General features: G+C 44.9%; 1 protein-coding gene across 3 annotated transcripts in view; it reads right to left on the bottom strand.

Moving 5' to 3' along the window:
- The window catches only part of COL5A1 (collagen type V alpha 1 chain), a 183,019-nt gene that overhangs the window by 87,008 nt on the left and 72,753 nt on the right, over positions 1-23,258 (bottom strand). For all 3 annotated transcript variants that reach the window (XM_081178653.1, XM_081178655.1, XM_081178654.1), the window contains exons 5-12: positions 16,391-16,522; positions 14,609-14,767; positions 13,103-13,345; positions 11,727-11,891; positions 10,803-10,859; positions 7,160-7,201; positions 6,789-6,851; positions 183-257 (exon numbers count right to left, since the gene is read on the bottom strand). In XM_081178653.1, coding sequence (XP_081034779.1) covers positions 183-257; positions 6,789-6,851; positions 7,160-7,201; positions 10,803-10,859; positions 11,727-11,891; positions 13,103-13,345; positions 14,609-14,767; positions 16,391-16,522 — 936 coding nt within the window. The remainder of the gene's footprint in view (positions 1-182; positions 258-6,788; positions 6,852-7,159; positions 7,202-10,802; positions 10,860-11,726; positions 11,892-13,102; positions 13,346-14,608; positions 14,768-16,390; positions 16,523-23,258) is intronic.

Here is a 23,258-nt window from a genome sequence, read left to right as displayed (position 1 = left end):
TTCTGCCACCTCATCTTACAACAGTCAGGTCTTTCCCCCCACTGACAGTCACTGGAATTCTCCTCCACACAGCCGAATGACCTTAAGATGCTGTATCAAGTAACAGCAAATGCCTGTGTGAAAAAAGTTGTCTTTACACTGTAGTTGCAAACCACCAAAATTGCCAGTTAACGGGTGCTCACCGGCAGCATCAACATAGTCCCAGGAGGTCCTGGCAAACCATCTGCCCCAGGCAGGCCTGCTCGTCCAGGAGGCCCCTGCAAATTGAACAGAACATAGAACAGGTGTTAAAAACTTTGGACAATGCAACTATTTTGGGTTTATTAATGGTGTGGAGACTGAAGGATGCAGGAGTCAAGTGGAGACCCAAGCGTTTATTCTCTTCCTTTTGGGAACTTTCTGGTTGAGAGAGGGAAAGTGGTGGGAAGCAGAGGGAAATTTATGGATCAGGGGTCAGCAAACTTACCGCGCCACGGGCCAGTGTCTCCAGCGCCAATCGCATGGCAGGCCGGAGGGTGGGGGAGCACGTGCCCATATTTTTGCACACATGCTATTTCCAGCACACTTCTGGGTCAGAGGAGCACCGGAAATAGCTTGTGCGTATGTGCACAGGCCTCCTCTGACCTGGATGTGCACCAGAAATAATGCTTGCGCATGCGCAAATAACGCTTGCGCATGTGCACAAGCTATTTCCGGTGCTCCTCCGACCCGGAAGTGGGCAGCCGTGCAGAGCATGACCGGTAAGAGCAGGCAGCAGGGGTTGCTGCGGGCCAGATAAACGAGTCCCTCGGGCCTTATCCAGCCCACGGGCCTTAGTTTGGGGACCCCTGTTATAGATCTTCCTTTATTCACTAGATTATAAACCATCTCACAAATGTTACTTCAGGACACAAGAGGAGCCCTGCTGGATCAGGCCAAAGGGGGCTCATCTAATCCACCACCCTGTTCTCACAGTGGCCAACCAGAAGACCCACTGGGTACCCTTATGTTATTTCGAAAAGCAGACCGAACAAATCCCACTCCTCTCCCTCCTCTGCCCTGAAGTGCAAGTCCTGTTCCTCCTCCCCCATACAAAGTCAGAGGGAATTGAGGCCTGCAGCTGGGTGGAGCCACCAAGAGAGCTGCCTGCTCCAGCCCCTTCCGAAAGGACAAGCTGCAGTATTGACTTCCTTACAAGGCAGGATTGATGCGGCATGGCTGAGTCTTTCATGCTCTGTCATGTCACAACCGTGGGGAAGATTATTACTGGGCCCTCGAAGAGTCGTAAATACAAGAGGCTGCATCGGAAAAGCAATAGCTCAGTGCCACCCATTTGACAGACCCAACCCTCAACAGGATTGGGAGCAGAAGGAAGCCCTGGGAGAAAACAAATGATAATGTGAACAAAGGACAGAGAGTCAGAGCACTGGTCAAACTAGCTCAGGGTTGTCTGCACTGACTGGTAGAGACTCTCCTGGGTTTCAGACAAGGGGTATTCCGAGCCCTACCTGAAGATGCCAGAATTGAACTTGGGAAGATGGGAAGTGCTCTACCGCTGAGCTACATCCCTTCCCATAAAAATAAAAAAGGTTCTAGTCCCTATGGTTCCAAATCAAGGGCAGATTTAAATAGCAATGTAAGAAGCCACCTTATCCCATGTCAGATGCTTGGGTCCAGATAGCTCAAGATTTCCTACACTGACTGGCAACAGCTTTCCAGGGCTTCAAGTAGGAGGTCTCTTTTCTGGGGATTCAATCTGGGACCTTGCACATGCAAAGCAGATACTCTGCCCTTCCCCAAATCCCTCACCCAAATTATAGCAATCGCCTGATTTTTCAGACTAGAGCACAACTTGATCAGGATGTTTTTTATAGTGGCCAGGTCTCACCCATGGCTTTTTCTGGCCTATTGCTGTCCAATGGGTTATTAGGTTGGTAGACAACCACTCCTTCTTTGGGCCAAAAGCCTGCGTTTTCTCCTACATCTGCAACTTTTTTTGGGGCAAGGTGATTGGCCAGGTTTGTAGGTCTGGACAAAAATAGGGGTCTTGGATGCCATACAACAGGGACAGTCCCTGGAAAACAGGGACATTTGGACCCCATTGAAATGGACCAATGGTATGATCAGTTCTTATTAGAGGATTCAGAATGAAGTTTGTTAAGTTGTGGGTGAACATATCAGATGACACAGCGATTCTTCAACAGCTCTTGTTTATTCACAGGCCAGAACTGAACTGAACTGAAGGGTTCAGCCAGCCTGCTTATATAAAGCTCCACTACCACGCAACTGTAACAACTTTCTGTAACTATCCAATCACTGAACGTCACTTTCAATCCCTTATTTGCATATGTAGACCTGAGTGAAAACTATCTACAGTATCCCCCTGCTGGCCCAGGGTGAGAACTTCAGTACATAACAAAGTTTATTCTCCCAAGGATGTACAAAGGATGTATTCATCTAGGACTGTTTCCATTCCACTGCAATGCGTCTTCCACCAGAAACTATGCTATTCATCTCACTATGCACTGTGGTGAAATTACACGACTTACACAATTAATTACTTAAATTACATCATCATTGTGTTATTTATAGAATCCCAGGGTTGGATCGCAAGTGGAGAGAGTGCTGTTGTGCTCAGAATCTGCTTGCACACTGGACCAGATGAGCCACTGGCCTGATCTAGCAATCTATTCTACTAAACTCTTTCAGAGCCTTTGTTGTGATTTTTAAAAATACTTTTGCAATGTCATCAATGAGCACCATTTCCCTTTTCCTTTTAAAATAAAGGGATTTGTGTCTTTAATAGATGCAAAGCATACTTATTTGTTTAGAAAAACAGTTGCACGTTGTCTTGAACCAGACAGAAGAGAAACCTGATCAGACGTGATCAGAAACAAAGAAGCCCAAAAATTATCTCTTAGATGTCATGATATACCCAGGCCTACTTCAGCTAAAGCACGAATGAGATTCCTCCTCATTTCTGGGAGCAGAGAGAGAGGAATTTCTCTAAAATTTGAAATTTTAGGAGAGGGAGGATGCTGATTTAAAAAAAAATAAAGAAAGAAAACTGGGTATCAACCAGGGAATGCAGACATTTGTAAGCTGTGGAAAGAGCCACACACTGCCCCCTGCTGGCCACACTTCCTCAATCCAATGTGAGATGGCATCATTTCCAAGATGTTTCAGGAACTTCAGCCTTTGAGAAGCTGCACAGAATGCCTTAAATGTTTAAAATACTTTTTTTTTTAAGGGAAACTACCTGCACCTTGTAAATATGGTACAGGGCAATCTCTCCCAAAAGCATCAATTAAAAAACTTATTTTTAGGGAGGGTTTTGTATCGCTCCCCACCCACTCAATGAAAGGTTAAAATAAAGGAAATATATTTTTGTAACGTTCAGTGCAGCTCTGTTTTAAGAAAGTCTAAAACAATCACCCAGAAACTGCTTGCAGTGTTCCAAGGATGCCACTAGGTGTCAGGCCTAAATCAATTGCTGTAAAACAGATGTGACAGTAATACTCATCTACTAAGGAAACCCAGTAGGTCTCTTTGAATCCCTCCATGATTGTTACAAAATATAAGCAAAATGTTACAAATACATACATACATATATATTTCAAATAAGCACATATATATGAAAAAAGGAACAAAAGAGAAGAAAGAAGAAAAGAAGAAAGAAGAAAGAAGAAAAAATAAAGAGAAAAAAAGAAGAAAAATGTTGGAAGAATTTCTTCCAAGTTTATTCTACAGATATCTCAATATGAAAATAATAATAAAATTTCATTGATTGACTTCCCTCGCTTACACTGCACTTCCTATATACATTTTTAAGCAAGATTGTATCTGTTATTCCGTATTTTTCCCGTACAATTTCACACAAGTTGAATCCCTACATGTTTGCATTTCTAAGGTGCACAATTATCTTCCCACCATTGGGCATCAGCATATGCCCAGACAGGGGCAGAGGAAGGGGGGATGCGGTGGGTGCGAGCCGCCCCAGGTGTCACCACTGAGGGGGGGTGACAAAATGCCAGGCGGCACTCACCGTGGGGCCTGCAGCACACCCGAGCCAGGCGTCTCTCCTGGGAGAGAAGCGGTGACTTGGGCGTGCGCAGGCTCTGCGCTGCCCAAACGGTCCAACTGCTGCCTCCCCCCCAGCTGTAGGACAGATGAGTGGGAGGAGGCAGGCAGACCCCGGAGACCCTGAGGTGCACTTCACCCCTGTGGGGGGCTCTCTCCACCCCTGGGCGCACTGCCCCAGGCACCCGAGCAGCTTCCTCCACCACTGTGCCCAGAGGAACTAGGAATGTACCATGATTTTGTCACACTGGACAGCGACATGAATAACCGTTGTTTGGTTTTCATGGGAAACAAACTGCAGTGCAAGAGAAATAGTGCTTCGTGCAACAAATGCAAGTGGGATGAAAAATGAGGCCTTCTTATATCTCCAATCATAGCAGAATGATAGAACTGAAAGAGTTGGAAGGGACACCAAAGGTAATCTAGCCCAACCCCTGCAAAGCAGGGATCTCAACTAAAGCATCTCCATCCAGCCTCAGCTTAAAAACCTCCAAATGAAGGAGAGTCCACAATCTTCAAAAGGAGTCCATTCCACTGTCAGACAGCTCTTACTGTCAGAAAATTATTCCTGGTGTTTGGTAGGAATCTCCTCTCTTGTAACTCAAAGCTATTGGATTGGGTCCTACCCACCGGAGCAGGAGAAAACAAGCTTGCTCCATCTTCCATGGGAAAGCCCTTGGGATGTTTGGAGATGGCTATTGTATTGTGAGGAGGAATTAAAGAACCTCTTAATGAGGGTGAAAGACGAGAGCACAGAATATGGTCTGAAGCTCAACATCAAAAAAAACGAAGATCATGGCCACTGGTCCCATCACCTCCTGGCAAATAGAAGGGGAAGAAATGGAGGCAGTGAGAGATTTTACTTTCTTGGGTTCCGTGATCACTGCAGATGGTGACAGCAGCCAGGAAATTAAAAGATGCCTGCTTCTTGGGAGAAAAGCAATGACAAACCTAGACAGCATCTTAAAAAGCAGAGACATTACCTTGCCAACAAAGGTCCATATAGTTAAAGCTATGTTTTCCCAGTAGTGATGTATGGAAGTGAGAGCTGGACCATAAAGAAGGCTGATCGCTGAAGAATTGATGTTTTTGAAATATGGTGCTAGAGAAGACTCTTGAGAGTCCCATGGACTGCAAGAAGATCAGACCTCTCCATTCTTAAGGAAATCAGCCCTGAGTGCTCACTGGAAGGACAGATCCTGAAGCTGAGGCTCCAATACTTTGGCCACCTCATGAGAAGAGAAGACTCCCTGGGAAAGATTGCGGGCACAAGAAGAAGGGGACGACAGAGGACAAGATGGTTGGACAGTGTTCTCGAAGCTACCAACATGAGTTTGACCAAACTGCGGGAGGCCGTGGAAGACAGGAGTGCCTGGCGTGCTCTTGGTCCATGGGGTCATGAAGAGTTGGGCACGACTAAACGACTAGACAACAACAACAACAAATTGTAACTCCTCTCAGTCTCCTCTTTACCATCTTACCTCCCTAGGTACAACCTGAAATGTGTGTTTGTGTGTTGTGCATTACGAGTTGCATATAACTACGCGCACACAATATAACATGGTATATTGACTGCTGCCTGCAGATTAATCTGCATTGTTTATTGAACAAGAGCTCTAAAACCATGTCACATGGGCTTAGAGTAGGTGTCATAAGAAAGGCATCCAGAGTTGCTTTTGAACTTCAAGCGGAAACAATTGCCAGCCCAGGAAATAATCCAAACTGAGCAGAAAATTTATCCCAGATTATTACACCAATGGCAGTGGTGGGGAGGATCCTTTTAGAAGAAACAGATTGCATACTGGAGCTCCTCCTGCTGGCCATTGTCAGAATCACATAGGGCACCTTCTCCCTGCAACTACATGGCATCCAGGGAACAAGGAGGAAGTGACAGCCACTAATTGGATGGCTTTCAAAGAAGATTGGACGAATTCATGGAGGAGGAGGAGAGGGCTATGATGGCTACTAGCCAGGGTGGTTATGCTGTGCCCTCCACAGTTGGAGGTAGTAATGTTTCTAAATAGCAGTTGCTGAAAACCATGGGAATGGGAGAGGGCTCTTGTGCTCAGGTCCTGCTTGCTGTTTTCTCACAGGCAACTGTCCAACCATTGTGAGAACAGGCTGCTGACTAGATGGGCCATGGGCCTGATCCAGCATGCTCTCCTTATGTTCAAAAACCCAAGTTAAGCATGCTTTAAAAAACAACAAAATACATTATCTTACAAATGCAAGCATCTTATTGCAACAGAAACCCATGCCAATTGTTGTGGTCCAAGTAAGATCTGGACACTGGGTAGTAATAATAATAACAAAGAAGTTTTGTTGAGTTTGCTCTGGCAGGCCAGCAAAGGAAACCACCATTTCCCATGAAATCCAATTTTGGTGGGAATCAAATTTGCTTAGAATGTCATCCTGTGTGATTTATGCTAACATATTTCAACTCAACTTTTGAACATTTACTTCTGATTCAGCTTCAGCCAGAATCTCCTTAGGGAACAACTTCAGATGGAGAAATTGGGCCCAAACTACCTGTCTCCCTATGTGAACCTGCCCAGTCACTTTGATCCTTGAGAAAGAACATCTTCTGGGTCCCATCAATGTCAGAGGTGTGGTTAGTGGTGATTTCAGATCAAGGCAGAAAAAATTATTTACAGAAAGACAGCAGCAGCATTTTGTACTAGGGCTCACTCCCTGTGCTCTGAGCATCGGGAATTTGCAAGATAACTCACCCTTTCGCCAGGATCTCCAACTTGACCCATTGGACCAGTCGTACCTGGAGGACCTGGAAGACCCTGATGTGGAAGAAAAAAAGAAGGAAAATTAGCTGCAAGACAAAAGGAAGTGTGTGTGTGTGTGTGTGTGTGTGTGTGTGCGTGCACACACTGAACAGGAAAAGTATGAGAAGGATGTGTTTACTTTAGCATGGTCAAATTGACCTCACAAGGCTTGCAGAACCATGCCCATCATATGGAAGTAATTGAACCCAGAGAACAGCTGCACTCAGGCAGCAGTCAAAAGACACACAAAGAGACAAGGTTGTGCTAAGTGAGAGAAAGTAGGGGGAAAGCACAGAATATATAGGTCATATTTTGCAACTCACCGCTGGTCCTTCTGGCCCAGATGGGCCCTCGATGAGCATCCCCTGAAACAGAGAAAGAGATTGCAATACAGTTAACAAACAGGCCAGTGGGGAATCTAAACTTGTTTTTTTAAAAAAATAAAAAAATCTGCAGTCTAAAAACTGAATTCTGCAATAGTACAAAATTGCATATTTTGAATAATAGAGTTAGAACAGGCTCAGAAAAGGGCGACCCAAACGATCAAGGGGATGGAGCAACTCCCCTATGAGGAAAGTAGTTGAGACGCCTTTAGCTTAGACAAAAGGTAAGATAGAACTGTACAAAACTGCATTTTGTGGAAAAAGTAGATAAAGAGTTTCTCTCCCTCTCTCATAACAGTAGTACTTGTGGTCATCCAGTGCAGCTGAATGTTGGAATATTCAGGACAGATGAAAGAGTTACTCATGCAGTGCACAGTTAAACTGTGGAACTCCCTCCTGCAGGAGGCTGTGATGGTCGCTAGCTTGGATTGCTTTCAAAGAGGATTAGACAAATGCATTGAGGTCAGGGCTATCAATGGCTACTAGCCACAATGGCTATGCTCTGCTTCCACAGCTGGAGGCAGAATTGCTTCTGAATCCTAGTTTCTGGAAACTGCAAGAGGAAAGAGTTGCTGTTCTGCTCAGATCCTGCCTGGGGGCTTCCCATTTGGGGCATCTGGCTGGCCACTGTAGGAACAGGATGGTGGACTAGGTGCTTAACCCAGCAACTCATCTCTTCTTATTTTTCTTATGTTCTTCTTCTGCAGCAGCAGCAGCAGCTGCTTTTAACCCCCTTATGCACTGCAAAAATGACAGGGCTCCAATATCTTGCTGGACATTGAGCTCAAGAAAACTGGCACACACAGTGGCCATTCTGAAAGGTACAGTAAGCAGCTGAAATGCAACCCCCACCCATCCAAAAAAACACCAAGGCCTCAACTTCAAGTAAATTTATTATGTAGTGACTTGCAGGGCCTCTGTGAGAGTTGAAGAGGGGAGGGGGAAAGGCATCCAGCAAGCCTAGTTTGGAATGCATCTAAGCCTGATAAGGAGTGCATTAAAAAAAAAAAGCAAAAAGCTCCAGAATGTTTCTTTTTTTGGATAGTGGAGAGAGAGAGAAAATACAAGCATTTGGTCTTGTTTACATTCTAGCAGCCTCTCGGTGGTCTGGCATTTTCAAACCCTGCTCAGAGCTGCCAAATTCTTATGCAACCGTTTTCAGCAGATTCCCCCTCCATGCTGAGGGCATCTCTGATTTTTCTCTTTTGCACACACACACACACACACACACACACACACACACACACACACACACGTGTTTCAGCTGCAAGCTCCCTCACAGACAGGAGTGAGGGTAGAATGGGAAGCAGCTAGAAAACAGTTAAGAGGTGGAGTTGGTTCTGACTTCATTTCCCCTTGTAGGGAAATCATCAGGGAGAAGCAGCAAACGGAGACCTTTCAACTTTGCAAGTCAGACAAGGTTGCTGTTACTTTGGCGGGTCTGCCAGGAAAAAAACTGGGTTAATTAGGTCGCTAGTGTGAAGAAAATGTTAGATGGGGAGGGCTGAGCTGGAAAAACAGAGTTGCTTTTTTCCTTTTTACGGAACAGAGAAGGCATAGCTGTTGAAAGGGTGTGGAAGCAGCTGGGCTGAGGAACATAAGAAGAGCCTGCTGGATCAGGCCAAAGGGAGCCCACCTAGTCCAGCATCCTGCTCTCACAGTGGCTAACCAGATGCCAACAGGGGAAACCCACAAGCAGGACCTGAGTGCAAAAGCAGCTCTTCTCCTGCAGCTTCCAGCAACTGGTATTCAGAAGCTGCGTTGACTGCCTCCAACCGCAGTAGTAGAATGTAGCCATTGTGGTTAGTAGTCACTGATGGCCTTCCCCTCTATGAATTGGATTAATAAGACCTGAGATTGCATGTAACAGATGGCATTGTTCTGTCATGTCCCCCCATATAAACAATGCTGTGCAAATTAAAAAAAGACGGGAACCTCAACATCAGAGAGAAAGGATCTGGCTCAGTCCACTCCCTCCCACTGTATTAGTTTTCCTCTTGCAGGGATTTTTTCTTCTAGACTTCTCCTTGCAGGAATTTTTTTTTTTAACCTTAAGGGAGGATCTCCAAATTGTGATCTGCAAATTGCAGCCTGAAGTTATTCGGCACTAAGCACTCTGCAACTTCATTCCTGCCTCTGTTGTCCAGAACCTAGGTCAGATCCAATATGGAGATGTACAGTGATGACAGCAGCCAGATGTTGTAGCAACCAGAATTGCAATGGAAATTATCAAGGAGGACAGAGTGACTCCCCTAGGAGTGAGTTGCAGCGTTTGGGATTTTTTAGCTTAGGAGAAAATGTAAGTAAGAGGCAACATGATAGAAGTTTATCATATTATGCAAGGCATGAAGAAAGTTTCTTTCCTGTCTCATAGCACTAGATGTGGACATCCAAATGAAGCTGGGTGTTGGAAGATGATGGATAAAACAAAGGCCTTCTTCACACAGCACATAATTTAACTGTAGCACTCTCTCCCACAGGAGGCAGGGATGGCCACCAGACTGTATGGCTTTAAAAGAGGAGGAGACAAATTCATGGAGGAGGAGAGGGCTATTGATGGCCACTAGCCAGGGTCACTATGCTCTTCCTCCATGGTCAGAGGAAGCAATGCTGAATACCAGCTGCTGGAAACTGCAGGCAGGGAGAGGGTTCTTGTGGTCTGCACCTGCTTTGAGGACTTTCTATTGGGCATCTGGATGGCCACTGTGATAAGAAGATGCTGGACTAGATGGGCCATTATGTTCTTATTTCTATATTCTTGGGCAGAGAACTTTTGGAGGCTGGGAAAGGAGAAGACAGAAAGATAGGCTAGACTTCCACCCTGCCACCAAACTACAGAAATGCAGAACAGATCACTTTGTAGTTATCCCTTCTTGTTACTGGAGAACCTCTTACAACTATTTCAGCGGTTGAGAACTTCAGCAGTCCATGGGCCTTGTTCTACTCAGAGCAGCCTTCCAGGGGTCATAAGTCAATGGTGCATACATCCGGAATACTGCAGTCGGCAGCAGTGTCCGGGCGAAAATTGGGGAAATGTCTGGGAAAATCCAGCCGTATGGCTGCCCGTGTCAGCAGTGCCGTTTTTGCTGTTTTTCAATAAAAATAGCTCAAAAATTTGGTGGGTGTTTTTTTTCCTCCACTATTTTGCCCAAAAAGCTCAACAACTTTGGGCAAAACTAAAAAAAGAGAGAGGAAGCTCACAACTTTTCTGTCCAGATTTTCACTGTTTGAAATATGGCAACCCTAGTGGTGGACAGGGCCAGAAGCAAAAAAAGTAGGTGGAGCAACAGGTGTGGGCAGGGCCAAATACACAAACACATTCCCATCCTGGCTAGTAAGAGACATTATCACAGCTCAAGGACATATTCCAAACAGGCAAAAACACTCAAGGAGACTGTGGGTTGAGGCTGTCTGTCCTGAGAGCCAGACAGAGCAGCCCAGAGGGCCACATTTGACCTGCAGGCTTGAGGATTCCCCACCCTTACCCTGGTTTGATAAACTGATCGATTTTTAAATGTTATCATTGCACAATTTCCACATGGATTCTCCAGCTGCAAGGCAAAGGCAAAGCGACAGCTCTTACCGGTTCAATTATGGCTGGTTCCCCTTTCTGTCCCTTTTCACCTCGTGGCCCACCAATCTGCAGCATACACAGGAAACAAAAGCAAGAACTCACTGAACAATGAGCATTGCTCCACTTCATTGGCTGCATTCATTGTCACCAAATCGATTGCCACCGAGCAGAGTGTTGCAGAAGCAGAACATCTCATCTGTCCAATGAGACTCTGACATCTACATATTTTTTAAAACAGATCCTTTTAGAAGAATAACTCAGAAAGAAAATATTTTATCTACCTATCTCAGTATTTAACAGCTTACTAGACTACCATAATATGAAGCGAGGAAAGTGTTTTGCTCCAGACTCTAGCCCAGTTAATTGTAAATAAGCGATCCATGCTCCTGGAAGAACCCACCTCCAGTGCTCCCCTGCCTCTTAGTAAAGGTAAAGGGACCCCTGACCATTAGGTCCAGTCATGACCGACTCTGGGGTTGCAGCGCTCATCTCGCTTTATTGGCCAAGGGAGCCGGCGTACAGCTTCCAGGTCACGTGGCCAGCATGACTAAGCCGCTTCTGGGGAACCAGAGCAGTGCACGGAAATGCCGTTTACCTTCCCGCCAGAGCAGTACCTATTTATCTACTTGCACTTTGACGTGCTTTCGAACTGCTAGGTTAGCAGGAGCAGGGACTGAGCAATGGGAGCTCACCCCGTTTCAGGATTCGAACCGCCGACCTTCTGAACGGCAAGTCCTAGGCTCTGTGGTTTAATCCACAGCGCCACCCGCGTCCCTGCCTCTTAGTCCCACTGTAATCCCACTGTCTCCCCAGGGGGAATGACTGCTCACCGTAGGAACCACTGCACTAATCCAAGGCCCTGGCTTCACCTCCACACGGCATGGACTGTGAAGTCCAGTCTCCTTGTTTCTCAGGAACCAAGTCTTCCCTTACCCCTTCATAAATCGTGTCCTGGTTAGCAGGCATGCCGGGTCCAATGTCTGGAGAGTCTGTCCGGTCATAGTTGCCGTAATAGTACCCATCTTCATACTCTGTGAGGGTCTCCTCCGTGAAGTCCTTGTTGGGGTCTTCTCCTCCTTCACGCCCTTGTTCTGCGTCCTAAGTGGAAGAGAACAGAAAACAGGAGGCGCTAAGACCTTTTCCTCCAAGCCAGAGGGATTTCCAGATTTCCTACCATCAGTGGACCATTCCAGTATAAGCTTCTGCATACCAAAGCTGTTGCTGGTTGCAGAGGATTCTAGAACATAAGTTTGGGGGGTGGCACATTTTAGCTGTGATTCCTGCAATTCAGGGAGTTGGGCTAGATGGCCTTTGGGTTCCCTTCCAACTCTACAATTCTATGATTCATTAATTTCCCAAAATTCATAACAACCTTAAAACAGTTTATGCAAAGAATAGAATAATGACTATTTAAAACTTTCAAAAAAATAATTAGAGTCAATGGTAAGCTAAAGGCTAGATTAAAACACCTGTCAGCATTTCCCATGTCTGAAAAGGTTTGCCCAAACAAAAATATTTTTAGCAGGTGCCAAAAAGAGTACAGCAAAGACACCTGCCTGATGTCAAGGGAAGACAGCTCCAAAGTGTAGGTGCTGCCACACTAACTTATGGATTTATTGTAGATTAGGCCTTACTGCTGCCCCACATGAACAGACACCCAACTGAATACTCTCACTGTAAAATCTGAAAAGCACTAACTCATCACGAGGACATCCCACCCCACTCAAGCAGCACAGCTACACCTCCAAGGTTTGAAAATGCAGGCAGCTGTGTTGATCCAGGTATGCATAATGTTCCCCTGCAAAAGAGCCGTGGTCTTTAGCATAATCACCAATTTACTAGGATCCACCATCAGCCATCAACTTTCTAAAATGCAACTTAAAGACAACTTCAGAACCCATGAGGCAGTTCAAGAATGTGGGCTGTAGCCAATGTTAGTCCTACACAGAGTAGACTCATCTGAAACTGACTGGCCTCAACAACTACAAGGCATGATGGCTATGGTCTGCCTCCATGGTAATGCTTCTGAGCACCAGTTGCTGGAAACCACAAGAGAGGGTGCTGATCTTGTGCTCAGGCCCTGCTTGTATGTTTCCCATGGAGGCATCTGGCTGGCAACTGTGAGAACAGGATGTTGGACTAGATGGGCCAATGGCCTGATCTAGCAGGTTCTCCTTATGACAAAATCAGGCCTGTTAATTCTAGTGGGTTTACTCTGAGTAGAACTTGATTGGGTTAACAACCCAAAATGCCTGGGCTACAGACCGAGCCAGAACATGGATCATAGTTTTGAGGCCACAAAGAATTACATTGGTTCCGTTGAGGGTGATCACTGTGCTGGTGGGGACCTCCACCTCGACGCCTCCCTCTGGGAGCTTATCAAGGTCATCATAGCTGATATCTTCATCAGGGAGTGGAGTGTAATATTCATCAGTTATGGTTCCATAATTATATTCATCCACCAGTGGATCCTCTATCCTTTCTTTCACCGTGGTCTCCTCTTGAGTTCTCTCCACAATGGGTGGGGATGCTGTAGATGGAGGGGCAAGTTCCTGTTTCCACAAAAAGAAGAAGAGGCCACAGTTACCTGATATTTAGGATACCCTTTCTTAGGATGCGCACAAGCTAGGAGACACGTGCCCGCCTACACTGTTAGCACCGCAGCATGTCAGACGAATCAAACTGGCTGATACCTGTGCCCCCTAATTAATTAAACAGATATTTAAAATATGAAAAGGAATAGTTTATTGATTTCTGGCCAACCAAGCCTAAACCATACCGCACGCTCATCATATTAATAGACAAATCACAAAGCAAAAAAGTAAGCATCAAAGTAAGTACATTGTCATAAAAGACTCGTTCACAAAACTTCCCCCACAAAATCAGAACAACAAATCCATTTTATTCAGTGTGATCTTTAGGTGCAATCAATGGCCCTCACTTCTCTGAATCCTGTTTAACAAATGTGACGGTTCTATATGACTAGTTGAGAAAGATGCCTGCTATTTTCTCTTTCTCATCTACACTCATCTTGTAAATATATTCCTATATAAATAAACCCTTTGAACTCCAGAAACTGTAAGTGATTATTCCAATCTAATTCACCCAAGCTTCAAGCTCTCCTAACACAAGGTATACTCTGTTAAGAATTGTACCATGCTCTCCTCTTTAAAGCAGATGGCCGTGAAATATTTATATATGCCGTTCTGAGTCCTATAATGCCCCCATCACCTGCAGAGCATTTAACCTACATTCTGTCAAAAGCCACCAGAGCCTGTGTAAATGCACAAGGGGCAAATCAGGAGGTACCGTTCCAGGAATAATACTAAAACCTTTGCACATTGGATTGGGTTGGCACCCCAAAATGAGAGCCATACAGTTCTGTATATCAATATCACATAATAAGCATCTGGAAACATCTGCCTGAGCCCAGGCATGACCTTCTGCAGTGCCCTGTTACCTGATCTCAGAGGGGGCACTGCTGCTTACTGGACACCCCACTTTAGGATTTATAAAGGCTAGGATATTTCACCCCCTACACCATTGGCTTAGTGCTGCAACATGTCAAAAGAGTAAAAATAGATGACATCTGTGTCCCTTATGAATTAAATTGTTATTTCAAAGAATATCTTAATACCAGGGCTTACAGAAGCCACTCTGGGAGAACCAATAGCATCTCTACACCCTACGCCACAGGGAAAGCTTCTTCAAGCATGGCCTATGTTTCTATGCCATGTGTGCAGCATCTGAAAATAGGGGGAGGGGGTTGGATTGGAACCAGTTCACCAATCCAGCTGTGGCCCCCTGTTCCATACCTCAGTGGTTTCAGCCGTTTCCCGTGCCACTTCTTCAGTATCTGTAGTTGGGGTCGTAGGTGGTACCACTTTGCCTGTGTCATCTGTGTCCTCATAGTAGGGATATTCGTAGTAGTAAGTTTCTCCTTCCACTTCGAGGTTCCCATCTCCATCTGGGTACTGCAAGGCAGAAAGCACAGCAGCTAGAACATGGCGAGGCTGTGAGGCATTGTCACCACCATCCACAGTTTCACTGAGTCAGGATCAGAAGAGGCAAAAGGAGGAACCTCTTCGCACAGCACAGAGTTAAGTTATGGGATTTGTTACCCACAAGCTATAGTGATGGCCACCAACCTGGATGGCTTTAAAATGATGGATTAGACAAACATCTGGAGAGGAAAAGGCTATCAACATCTACTAACCACAGTGGCCAAGTTCAGATGCAAGTCAGATACAATATGCCTTTAATTACCAGTTCCTGGAAATCACAAGGGGGGGGGGGAGGGTACTCTATTGGGTTCAGGTCCTGCCTGTGGGCTTCCTATTTGGGGCATTTGGTTGGCCACTGTGAGAACAGGATGGTGGACTTTAATGGGACTGATCTAGAAGGGCTCTTCTAACCTAAATATCTGCAAATGAAATAGAGATGGCTGAAGCAGAGCCTTCTTTGGGAGTGGATGTGTTAGTCAACGGAATCTTGTGTGAATGTAGACTCCATGGAACAGTCTGCTCATTGCAGTTAAAAGCCATGGCTCTTGCCCATTAATGCTTTTTCCATTTTTTATTTTCTTTTGCTATAGCTTAGGCTGCATACCCACCATACTTTTAAAGCTCACCCCACATAGTAGCATTAGTAGTAGTAGTAATAGCTGTAGTTTAAGGGACGCGGGTGGGGCTGTGGTCTAAACCACTGAGCCTAGGGCTTGCCAATCAGAATGTTGGCGGTTCGAATCCCCGCAATGGGGTGAGCTCCCGTTGCTCGGTCCCTGCTCCTGCCAACCTAGCAATTCAAAAGCACGTCAAAGTGCAAGTAGATAAATAGGTACCGCTCCAGCGGGAAGGTAAACAGTGTTTCCGTGTGCTGCTCTGGTTCGCCAGAAGCGGCCTAGTCATGCTGGCCACATGACCCGGAAGCTGTACACCGGCTCCCTCGGCCTGTAAAGCATGATGAGCGCCGCAACCCCAGAGTTGTCCACGACTGGACCTAATGGTCAGGGGTTCCTTTACCTTTACCTAAGGGTGCTGGAGATTGTAGCTATGCAAGGGTGAACTACCATTCCTAGGATTCTTTGCAGGAAGGAATATGCTTTGAATGCATGGTGTATATGCTTACACAAAGTCTGTTACACTTGCTTGTAAAGACAGCCCATGTTAAAAAAAAGACAATTTGTTAACCACTTAGAATTTTCGTAGGTATTTAAAGCAAAAAAATCAGGGTGATATTCACCTAAGTTTTACTCTGAGTAGACCCAGTAAAATTAATTTCAATTAATTTCAGTGGGTCTACCCTGAGTCGAATGGTATCTAAAACAGTCTGGAGTGGGTTTATGAATAAACCCATGTGAAACTGAAGCAGAGGCAGATCCCTCCCTCCCCATAGGAAAGTGGTGTGTGTTTTTTGGGAAAGAGGTGGTTTCAGCTCATCACTCCACTTCCATGAAGGGGTTGCACTGGGGTTGCCTTGCCATCCCTTGCTCTGGATTCCATGGGGAGCAATGGATCTTCTGTCTCCCTGCTGAGCCAGCAGGCTGCCTCCAGATTTTGCACCGACATTGTGGCAGTCGTTCATCTCTTTCCACTTACGTATTCATCAGGGTTGGGGTCCTGGGACTGCGGCGCATCTGGGACAGCTGTGTCACAATCCGGGCTGTAGTGCTCACAATAGTCGTAGGCTGCTCGGTGGTCTGCTACCACGAAGAGCTGTTGGATGTCACCCTGGGAGGAGAGAGACAGAAAAGATGCATATGACACAAAAGGATGGGACACCACACTGTGGCAAGGCAGACACCCACCGTCTATAATGAGTTAAAGAAAATGTTTAAGATCCCATTCACTAAAAGACCCGAGGCATTTTTATTAGGAATCATGACATCAGAGATCAAGAATAAAATCAGACCATTATTCATGTATTCAGCAACTGCAGCAAGGATTCTAATAGCAAGAAATTGGAAAAGTGATACCATCCCTTCAAAGATTGAATGGCAAGCCAAATTAATAGAGTATTTACAGCTAGCAAGGAGAACTGGGACAGTGAGAGGAAACTCAACACAAGATGTTACGTAACAAGGAATGGATAATGATTAAGGAACATCTCAAAGGGTATATCACAAAGTCTTGTGATATAAGGAAGTATTTTAAAAAGTTTAAGCTAAGATATAGAAAAATATTAATAAGAAACTGTGTGAAAAAATTTGAATGCAAAATAGTACAATGGGTTTAGTCGGAAGTTTCTTTTCTTTTACTATTTTTTATTCTATATGTAATTAAGTTCTTTTTTCTTATAGAATGTTTGTACTGTATGTTTGTTTTGTGTGTATTTTAAGATATCTTCTTGTTTAATAAAGTTTATTAAGAGAGAGAGAGAGAGAGAAGATGGACACCATCCCCATCACCCGGGCTGTGAGCAGGGAACTGTATTTTTATTGTCAAGGGCTGCATACCCTTTCTTTTGATTTATATACCTATTGTATGGAAGTTGACAACTGAACAGTGAAAATAGATTCTACGTGCCCCAACTATGGCCAAAAGACTGGTATTGATGAACTGGAAGAATAACGTTATGGTCCCCTTTAATCAATGGACTAAAGACATGACAGCACATGCAACATATGAATGGATTGCTTAAAGATACAGACTCTGTTTGGATAAACATATTGACATTTGGAATGAACATTGTAGGTTATCAACAATTATATACGTATTAGGAGAATAATTGTACTTATATACTGCTCCGGCGGAAAGGTAAACGGCGTTTCCGTGCACTGCTCTGGTTCGCCAGAAGTGGCTTAGTTACGCTGGCTCCCTCAGCCAATAAAGCGAGATGAGCGCCGCAACCCCAGAGTCGGCCACGACTGGACCTAATGGTCAGGGGTACCTTTACCTTTTTACCTATATAATATGCATGAAAGTGTAACATTTATTCTGCTATACTATGTATTTTTATTGCACATTTTCTTCTTTTTCTTTGTACTTTCTTTCTTCTTTTTCTCTTTTTTCACTTTATCTTGTACAACTGAAATATTCTCTCTCTCTCTCTCTCTCTCTCTCTCTCTCTCTCTCTCTCTGTGTGTGTGTGTGTGTGTGTGTGGATGGCTGCATAATCTCAGAGGTAATCTGTCAAGCGACAGAGCAAGGAGTACGTGGAGCCACCCCTTCTCTTTTTCCACCCCGCCTTTCCTCTCCCTTAACCCACAGGGAACAAACAGAAGTGTCTCATCCATAATAGGCCTGACCACCAGGCCTTACAGTTTCCTAGGCAAACCAGCCCTTAGAAGAGTTTTTTTATAATAATAATAATAATAATAATAATAATAATAATAATAATAATAATGATGATGTGCAAAAATGTGCATCCTTAGCAGGATATTATGTGGCTTCTCTTCCCTTTCTCGTTTTTTCAATTTGGCTCCCCAACACCAAGCCTCAGCAAACCCATTTTGCTGTTGTTTGGCTGATGGTCAAAAATTCACTTTAGCCCTGGCTGGACGTGAAGGTGTGTAAACAGACCACTCTTGCTCGCTTTCCCATGCCAATGACCAAATTTATCCAGACAGCGAGAACATCTGGAGGGAGGTGGACAGCATCACAGCCACAATCTGGCCCTGCCAATAGGAGGGCATCAGAGCAGTCACTCAAGAACAGGGCAAAGTAAGAGGCCCTCAAAAGACCAAGGGGCTTCATGGTCCAGGACAGGTGCCAGTTGGTGCATGCCAATCTTAGCTTTTCCTATTGTTCATTACTGTTGGCATAAACTTGATATAAAATATACCCCTCGGTGAAATTTCTTGTGTTCAGGAAGGCTTCCTGATCTCCTATGATTTTATGTAAAGATCAGGACAGCAATCTGGTGTCACAAGCAAAATTTAATTTGCATCTCCTGTAAAATGAATGAGTTCCACATAGGCAGTAGTGAGGTAAATTCAGAACTCAGGAAATAAAGATAACCAGTTTAGTAATTTCTCACTGGGATTGTATTCTTTCAGTTACCAACTAAGGAAAAACAGAATAACCAGCAGACAGGAACTTAACGGAAAAGAAACAACAGAACAAAGGAATATAGGTGTTAATGCAAATCACTCATCCCTTGTCCATAACCTAACATGGGCTCAGAATAGTATTTAAGCCCCAGATTGTCCATGGTTGGTTAGCTCTCACAGCTTCAACATGTGCCGCCTTTTCAATCTGCATTCTCAAGGACAAGCTTGACACTCTCCTTCACTTCCGGACAGGTTTACCCTTTTCCCTCCCTTTTCTACTTCACATACGAGTCTCTGAAAAATGTCAGAGTTACTCTCTCTTTAGGCTTTTGATAGGTCTCCTTCTTTTACTCTTTAACTCAATGTGTGCTTTACAGTGGTAACTCAGGTTACAGACGCTTCAGGTTACAAGACACTTCAGGTTACAGACTCTGCTAACCCAGAAATAGTACCTCAGGTTAAGAACTTTACCTCAGGATGAGAACAGAAATCGTGCTCCGGCGGCGTGGTGGCAGCAGTGGGCCAATTAGCTAAAGTGGTACCTCAGGTTAAGAACAGTTTCAGGTTAACAACAGACCTCCAGAATGAATTAAGTTCTTAACCCGAGGTACCACTGTATTTGTTTGCTTGTTTATTATTTTATAAAATGTATATGCTGCCTAATTGCGGAAATAAAAAAAACCTCAAAGCAGTTTACAAAAAAATAAAAAATAAAATTATCACCAGAAAAGCTTACAACAATACTGTAAAACATACAAGAAGTTAAAGCAACAGTGGATGGAAACAAATCAAAATTCATCACATCAACCTTTGAAACATCCGGGGAGGCTTGACTAAACAGAATGTTTTAGCAGGTGCCAAAAAGAGTGCAATGAAGGCACCTGTCTGATGTCAATAGGCAGGGAGTTCCAGGGTATAAGTCCTGCCACACTAAAATATTCCCCCCCCCCTAAATGTGCAACAGGTACTATGTGGAAACTGTAGTAGCGCCAATTCTGCTGATCAGATCGGTCAAGTGGGCACCTATGCAGTAAGGTGATCTCAGGGTCAGGTTTTATATACTAATAGCAACACCTTGAACTTGACCCAGAAGCAAATCGGCTACTAGTGCAGATACGTGGACAAGGCCTCACTCCTGTCAGCAATCGTGCTGCAGCATTCTGCAGTAACTGCAACTTCTTGATCAGTATGTACTGTACTGTACTACTTATACAGTGGTACCTCGCAAGACGAATGCCTCGCAAGACGAAAAACGTGCAAGACGAAAGAGTTTTCCGTTTTTTGAGTCGTTCCGCAAGACGAATTTCCCTATGGGCTTGCTTCGCAAGACGAAACGTCTTGCGAGTTCTTGCGAGTTTGTTTCCTTTTTCTTAAAGCCGCTAAGCCGTTAATAGCCGCTAAGCCGCTAATAGCCGCTAAGCCGCTAATAGCCGTGCTTCGCAAGACGAAAAAACCGCAAGACGAAGACACTCGCGGAACAGATTAATTTCATCTTGCGAGGCACCACTGTACTGTAACTCTGATGTCTGAAGCAGCATCCAGATACTCTGCCACTGTCATTTCATGTAATAAATCAACCTTTTAAAAATTCATTTACGTGTGAAACTTTTGGGCCATAAGGTTAAGGTGAAACACATACAGGCAACTCCCCACTTGCATGTGATATACTTTCACGTAACCGCATACGCGTGCAGTGCTGGGAACCTGGAAGTGGCAGGCGACTCACAAGGAGACCCTCCCTCTCCTTGCAAGCCAGAGGTGCAGCAGGGCTTTGTTGAGGCTGCTCAGCTGAGCACAGGAAAGAGTCTGCTGCACTACCATGCGCACTGATCAGCCTCAACAAAGCCTCCATGCACCACCGGCTCACGAGGAGACCTTCCCTAGAGTGGGTTCTGGGGAGGGTCTCCTCATGAGCTGCCCGCCACTTCTGGGTTCCAAGCGCTGTTTGTGTGTGTGATTGCACGCAAGTGGGGAGTTAACCTTAAACTGAACCTTATGCCCCAAAAGGTTCACACAAAAAATGAATTTAAAAAGGTTTATTTATTATACGAAATGAGAGTGACAGGGAAAGGTCTCCTCATGAGCAACGAGGACTCGCCAGGGTGCTTCCCACTTACACCACTTCCAGACCCTATTTTCCAGGGACATCCCTGATTTAGAGAAGCTGTACTGGTTTCTGATTTGAACCTGAAATGTCCTGCTTTGAATTAGGATGTCCCTATTTTCATTGAAGACATGTTGGAGAGTATGGAGCTATCCAATCCACCCCCCCCCCAGCCATCTGAAGGCAATCCTGTATAGGGAAGTTTAATAATAATAGTAATAGTAATAATAATAATAATAATAATAATAATAATAATAATAATAATGCTTTATGTTTTTATATATGTTGGAAGCTGCCCAGAGTGGCTGGGGCAACCCAGTAAGATGTGTGGGGTATAAATTATCATTATGGAATGGGACGTCTCTGTTTCCATTGGAGAAGTGTTGGAGGGTATGCATTTCACTTAAGAGCTTGGAGAGCCCAGAGTGTAACCCCCACGTAAATGGGGAGTTGCCAGTATTCATAAACAAACACAGGTTATGTTTCTAGCAAAAAGATCCTTGAAATCCTGTGAGCTCAATATTTAGAAGGCATGTGGGTGGTGGACACAAATGTAGGTTCCAAATAAATAGTCTGCTGCCAGCTAGCTGATCAGCAGAGGGGGCCCTTTTAGCTGTTCCTCTGCCCTCAGAAGTTCAGAAGGTGGCAGCCCAGGGGAGGAGGCCCTTAAGCTGTGGAACAATCTCCCCACACAGATGCATCTGACACCTTCATTACTTCCAGATGATACTGAAGCTTCTGGATGATACAGTGGTACCTCGCAAGACGAATGCCTCACAAGACGAAAAACGCGCAAGACGAAAGAGTTTTCCGTTTTTTGAGTCGTTCCGCAAGACGAATTTCCCTATGGGCTTGCTTCGCAAGACGAAACATCTTGCAAGTTCTTGCGAGTTTGTTTCCTTTTTCTTAAAGCCACTAAGCCGCTAAGCCGTTAATAGCCGCTAAGCCGCTAATAGCCGTGCTTCGCAAGACGAAAAAACCGCAAGACGAAGAGACTCATGGAACGGATTAATTTCGTCTTGCGAGGCACCACTGTACTGAAGATGCACCTCCTTACCCTGCCTTCTGACACCTGGGGGGGGGGGGTATATAGAGCCTTGAGTGCCATCCCTGTGGAACTATCTGCTGCTAGAGATTCAGCAGGCACCTTCTGTGCCAACTTTTAAATGCCTGCTGAAAACTTTTCAATTCTGCCAGGCCTATGTAGGCAAGTAAGAATGCATTCTCCCACAATGGTTAACTGATGTCTGTTCAAATAACAACAAAAACGAAAACAATAATGGCTTTGTTGTATAGTTTTTTTTGCTTTTATTGCTGTATAACCCACCTTATTTCTCTGATTGTAAATTGTTTTAAACTGTTTTTCATTGTTGTAACCCATCTCAGAACCTTAGGGTGGGTGGTGAGTAATATATTCTGTTATTTTCCCCCCCTGTAAGTTGTTTTTAACTGTTTTTAATATTGTGTTGTAATGCTGTAACCCATGTTGGACCTTAAGGTGAAGGGTGAATAATAACAATAGTAGAAGTAGTAGTAGTAGTAGTAGTAGTAGTAGTAGTAGTAGTAGTAGTAATGTGATTATGATGATTAGGGCTTCCCCTGCAAATTTCCAGCTTGTACCCAGTCATGGTTTATCAAAATCTCTAGGTATAGGGGGAGCAGAGAGTGGAGTGATTAAAGGATGCATGCAGGGACACTGTTTGGTTAGGAGAACCAGGGTGGCATTGTGGTTAGAGTGCTGGACTAGGACCTGGGAGACCAGGGTTCAAATCCCCTCTTTGCCATGATGCTCACTGAGTGTGACCTCGGGGGCCAGTCACTGCCTCTCAGCCTAACCCACCTTGCAGGGTGTTGTAGGGTTTAAAAGGGGTGGGGGAGAACCTTGGATTCCACCCTGACTCCTTGGAGAAAAGGTGGGCATAAATGCAATAAATAAAATAATGCCTATCCCTGTTCCCATTGCATCTGCCATGCCCTCAGCTGAGATGCTGTATGTGCCTCAGTGACAGAGAAATGAATGTGAGGAAATTACTCTCTCTCTGTGTGTATGTGTTGAAATAAATTAAAAAATTAAAAAATTCTCCAGCAGCACCTTAGAGACCAACTAAGTTTGTTCTGGGTATAAGCAAGGGGTAGGCAACCTAAGGCCCATGGGCCAAAAGCGGCCCACGGGGGTTATTTAACTGACCCATGAGCCACCACCGAACCAAGCAGCCCGCTCAACGAGTCCCCACGCGCTGCGCTAAACCAACGCAGTGCGGCACAGCGACTTGCTTCCGCAGCACCAGAAATCGCATCTGCGCAGATGCAGGTGTCAGAAATCATGTCTGCACAGACACTGGAAATTGCGGGTGTGGGCGCTCATGCGCAC

This window comes from Podarcis bocagei (assembly GCF_964188305.1).
Source record: "Podarcis bocagei genome assembly, chromosome: Z".
In the NCBI taxonomy this organism is placed as follows: domain Eukaryota; kingdom Metazoa; phylum Chordata; class Lepidosauria; order Squamata; family Lacertidae; genus Podarcis; species Podarcis bocagei.
This window is presented reverse-complemented; position numbering and strand designations above follow the sequence as displayed.